General features: G+C 36.6%; 1 protein-coding gene across 1 annotated transcript; it reads right to left on the reverse strand.

Annotated features, from left to right (window-relative positions):
- cidec (cell death inducing DFFA like effector c) lies at positions 1 to 4169 on the reverse strand. Its single transcript, XM_053499179.1, has 6 exons — positions 4052 to 4169; positions 3421 to 3489; positions 3150 to 3291; positions 1910 to 2056; positions 895 to 1085; positions 1 to 528 (listed from the first exon to the last, which is right to left on the reverse strand). Exons 2-6 carry the CDS (start codon positions 3468 to 3470, stop codon positions 345 to 347), a joined length of 714 nt encoding a protein of 237 aa, XP_053355154.1. The 5' UTR covers positions 3471 to 3489; positions 4052 to 4169; the 3' UTR covers positions 1 to 344.
- Between the last annotated feature and the right edge of the window lie 996 nt (positions 4170 to 5165).

Here is a 5165-nt window from a genome sequence, read left to right on the forward strand (position 1 = left end):
CAATATTTAATTCAAGTTCATGGAAAGAATACAGTAGGCATAACAATCAGTATCAATACAAATGTAAGTAATTCTTGGCAGTTAAAAATATGAATAAATATGAATATCTGCATCGTTAAACAGACACATCTATGTATCTAAAACTAATATTTGCAAATAGCAACATATAACAAGTACAGTAAATTCCAGTTACTCTCATAGCAAAACCCTTTGCTCTGAAAGAAAGTATGGCATGTACGGTTTGGTGATTATAGTCCAGTAACATAGGTAACGTGACACCACAGTGGTTTCTAAGCCATTTGCTCTGGCAAAGGCAAGCCTCTTAAACTCCCAAGGTTCTAGTTTCAGTGGTCAGCTGCTGTTTTCTTCCATTGGATGGCCTGTAATGGCTTGTTTATGTTTCTGGAGGCAGTCAGTTGTGCCTCAGCTTTCTCATCCTCATCAATAAGATGTTGCATGTAGTATGAAGTTCCCAGTAAAACATGACCAGTGGTCTGCATGCTGAACAAAGTCCATCTTAGAGCCTCCCTGTGGGCACAGAGACAAGAAAATGCACCATCGTTGATTAGTTGTTGAGTGGAATGACTGTCTGTCCGTGTGTCTACCTACAAGTCTTTCTGTCTGTCTGCTTGTCTCTGTGTTGGTTGACTAAAATACTTTGCTGAATAAAATTCTCCTAGCAGCTGAAATCTATATCATTATTAACTCCTGTTCAGTAAACTGAAATGCTGTCTGTAAGATATTAGTTTGCTCATATTCATTGATACTTAAACTGTGCTGAAATGCTTTGTAGCAGAGCGTTTAAGCATTGTGATATCTTCCTAACATGACTACCAACTATATCATTGAATATGGTACTCCTGTGCAGCTGTGACCAAGAATAAATTTGCTCACCTGAACATTCTCTTGGCATGATAGCACTGCAGGTCATACGACAAAGAGTACATCCCATAGAGTGTCATCTGTACGTTCAGGCAGCCGATGAATTCCTTCGGGTGGTTTTTGTAAAAATCAAGAGTCAGTTTGGCGAGATCCTTCCTATGCTTCATCTTCCGTTCTGCAGCTTGACCCCCTAAGTGACCACTCTGTAAAAACATCACGGATTTTATAGAGGCATTTTGCATTAATATTTCAGAGGAGTGCTGTTTATCCTACAATCAAAAACAGTAAAGGATTTTGAGCTTGAAGGACCTTCAAAACCATCATAGGTTTCAACATAGTGACTGATGTGCAACGCATCAAAAAAAAAGCCCAAGGCAAGGTATGGAGTGAAAATACAGCACTGGATATGTGTTTGTGTTTAACTTTTGTAAGTATCTGTCAAAATGTGATGGATAATGCAAGAGCAGGGTCAAATCGTCCCCATGGCCCTCCTCTCCTCTTTCCCTCTAATCTTTTGGTCCGGTGCTCTGATAATTAATCTAATGTGCATTCAAATTATTACATTTAAAATAATGGGTGAGGGTAAATGCTGGACAACAGAGAGAGGAGGTAAAAGCATAAACTAATGTGCCAGGCTCAGCATGACAAGAACCAAGTAAACACAAAGGTTAATGGTATTTGGGAAACAGCAAATTATTACAGATATAATTAAGCGTGCATGTAAATTACCTGTTTGACAAACATTGTTTAAATTAGAGAGAGTAGTGGGCTGCCTAAATGGTGTTTATATTGAGACAGGCTAGCCAGTCTAGAGTTAAGGAAACGGAATTACTAGTTTATACCTGTGTTGCAGTGCCATAGTGAATGAAATAATTACACTGTGTTCATAGAATCAATCATCACCTAACAGATCATGTATTGACATAAACCCAATAGGATATTAAGATATTACTTGTGTGCTTCTTTATTAAAATAATGCTGTACATGTTCGTGTGTCAGCAACTAGAAATGCAAGAATAGTACCTACCTGAGGTGTCCATTTCTGTTCTTTCTCCAAGACCATTAGCACAGTGCTATCCTTAAGGGTCTGGAAAAAGTCCTCTGTGTCGACTCCTGTCCCATCCTCGTCCAGCACCAGGCCTGCCACGCAGGATACACAAAATGCATCCATCGTCTGAGGGGCAAAGTGCAAAAGAGACAAAGAATGTGACTCATTTCCTTGGCAAAGTTTAAAAAGATTTAAATATTATTTAATATTATAATTTTATATATATATTTTGGTACAGATTAAAATGTCAACATACTGTCATTAAGAAAGAAAAAGAGACACATACATACATACATACATACATACATATATATATATAATATATATATATATATATATATATATATATATATATATATATATATATATATACACTCACATACATTAGGAACACCTGTTCAATTTCTCATTAATGCAATTATCTAATCAATCAATCACTTGGCAATCACTTAGGGGTGTGGTCCTGGTCAAGACAATCTCCTGAACTCCAAACTGAATGTCAGAATGGGAAAGAAAGGTGATTTAAGCAATTTTGAGCGTGGCATGGTTGTTGGTGCCAGACGGGCCGGTCTGAGTATTTCACAATCTGCTTAGTTACTGGGATTTTTATGCACAACCATTTCTAGGGTTTACAAAGAATGGTGTGAAAAGGGAAAAACATCCAGTATGCGGCAGTCCTGTGGGCGAAAATGCCTTATTGATGCTAGAGGTCAGAGGAGAATGGGCCGACTGATTCAAGCTGATAGAAGAGCAACTTTGACTGAAATAACCACTCGTTACAACCTACTATATATGATAGCCACTTGCTGCAAGATAATGCACCATGTCACAAAGCTCGAATCATTTCAAATTGGTTTGTTGAACATGACAATGAGTTCACTGTACTAAAATGGCCCCTACAGTCACCAGATCTCAACCCAATAGAGCATCTTTGGGAAGTGGTGGAATGGGAGCTTCGTGCCCTGGATGTGCATCCCACAAATCTCCATCAACTGCAAGATGCTATCCTATCAATATGGGCCAACATTTATAAAGAATGCTTTCAGCACCTTGTTAAATCAATGCCACATAGAATTAAGACAGTTCTGTAGGTGAAAGGGGGTCAAACACTGTATTAGTATGGTGTTCCTAATAATCCTTTAGGTGAGTGTATGGACATTGGTTGATTAACCCCCCCCCCCCCAATCCTTCAGTCTTCCCCTCTTTCTCCTTTCCTCACCTTGTTCAGTAAGTCTGTCAGTCCATCTGCCATAATGCCTTTTTTGACAGAGCGGTCTGAGTTGGTGACCCGAAACGGTCTGGGGCGCGGGTTAAAACTAGGCAGAACAGATGCACTGGCTGCTACACATCTGGTAGATATACTGTGAACACATATACATGGAGCATACAGAAGTGTTTGCTTTTTAAAAAATGATAAGGCAGTACACATCTTTTATTAACTATAATAATGAACAGTGGAAATACTGTAATGATATTGGCAAGACACTCACTTGGAGAGAGAAGGTGAGAACAGATTGAGAGACTTTTTGGCGTAATCCATTCTATTCAACCAGCAGTGTCTGAGATTGGAAAAACGACAAAACCAAAATAACTAAGACAATAGAAAAAGGAGTGATGAACAAATAAAGAGAAAGATAGAAATAGATGTACAAATTTAACCAAAAAGAACATTTTAATCCTACTCTAGCTAGCAAAATTAACAGCTTACTATCCTCAAACAGCATTTCACATATCACTACAATCAGTACAACCAGTACTATAAGTAGTTTAAGGGTGATGGCTTAGAAATATAAGCTTTACTATTTTTTATCATCTGATTATTTTTAAACAACAGAAAAAAGTTAAACAATAAAATATGTTTTTTTTTTTAAATACAGGACACAATACCATTGTACTCATTTTAAGATATGTTCTAAAGTTCACCTTTGCTTTAACTTTTAATCATAAATACACATCACCAACTAAAATATGTACAATTGACTGAAAACTGTACGGTAATATAAGAAATATGTGCTTTTTCTTTATTGCCTCATGCCCAGCTCCCTGGATCCACTGAGATCCTAACAGGATAAATCAGTTACTTAAATATAAGTAAATTCAAATGTACAGACCACGTTTTACCTTAATGTACTTAGATCTAGGATCTTTTTCCTTCAGTATCACTCTTCTGAAATTTCTCTCTTGTGTTGGTCAGTCAGATCACTGCGTTCTCGAAATGTCAGTGCATTCTGTGTGCTTGCTCTCTTTCTAGTCCTGTGGTGTCGTTGCGTCATTCATTCTTTAACCTTTGCTCCAGTCTGACAGCAGGGAGGATATGGGTTACAGTTGTGTTAAGCAAGGCTTTGTCAAAACCTCCCACACTAAACATTTTATTATGAGGCATGACACAAGCGTCAGACTCACCTGTTACTTATTTCCTATGACATAAAGACAATTTGCTTCAAAGGCACTAAATTAACCCATTTGTTTCCCACTAGGGTAGATATTGCTGTGTCTTTAAAAATCAATATAAAGAATCAAGGTATAGATACATACACCAATCAGTCATAACATTAACACCATATAATATAAACACATTAACAGTGATAATCAATTATTTACCATTACTGTTCACAGGATCATGGGTATCCAAGGCTCAACCATGCCTCAGGCAGACTGGATCAATCCTACAAAAAGCCAATGTAGTACATATTGCTAAAAAACTTAATTGCTAGCAATGATTAAATAGCACCAGACACACAGGACCAGAACACATAGCCTGTCACACATGAGGCACAGCAGGCAAAGAGCTTAAGGCCTTTAAACTCCCTACAGTCCCTTTCTGGATTTTTTCAAAACTGTGAAATAACACATTTGTCTTAACAATATCAACCATTCAAAGAAGTTTTACAATGTAGAAAGGTATGTTCAAACATTTGATTGGAAGTTATATTATATTATATTATATTATATTATATTATATTATATTATATTATATTATATTATATTATATTATTGAATTTCACAAATTAAATGTTACAGAATGTAATAAACTTTCATAAAACTTAGATCAGTGCTCGTGGCATGTAGCACATAGCGTGAAAACAGAATGTAAGACTGTGCAAATGAATTTATAATTAAAAGTAGAACTAAATTTAGTTACCAGTCTACATCCAATGTTGATATAAATAGGTGAAAAAAGTAGACCGTAAACATAAACTTGAACTTTTTTTTATGTGTGTAAGATCAAAGTCCA

This window comes from Clarias gariepinus, chromosome 6, assembly GCF_024256425.1.
Source record: "Clarias gariepinus isolate MV-2021 ecotype Netherlands chromosome 6, CGAR_prim_01v2, whole genome shotgun sequence".
In the NCBI taxonomy this organism is placed as follows: domain Eukaryota; kingdom Metazoa; phylum Chordata; class Actinopteri; order Siluriformes; family Clariidae; genus Clarias; species Clarias gariepinus.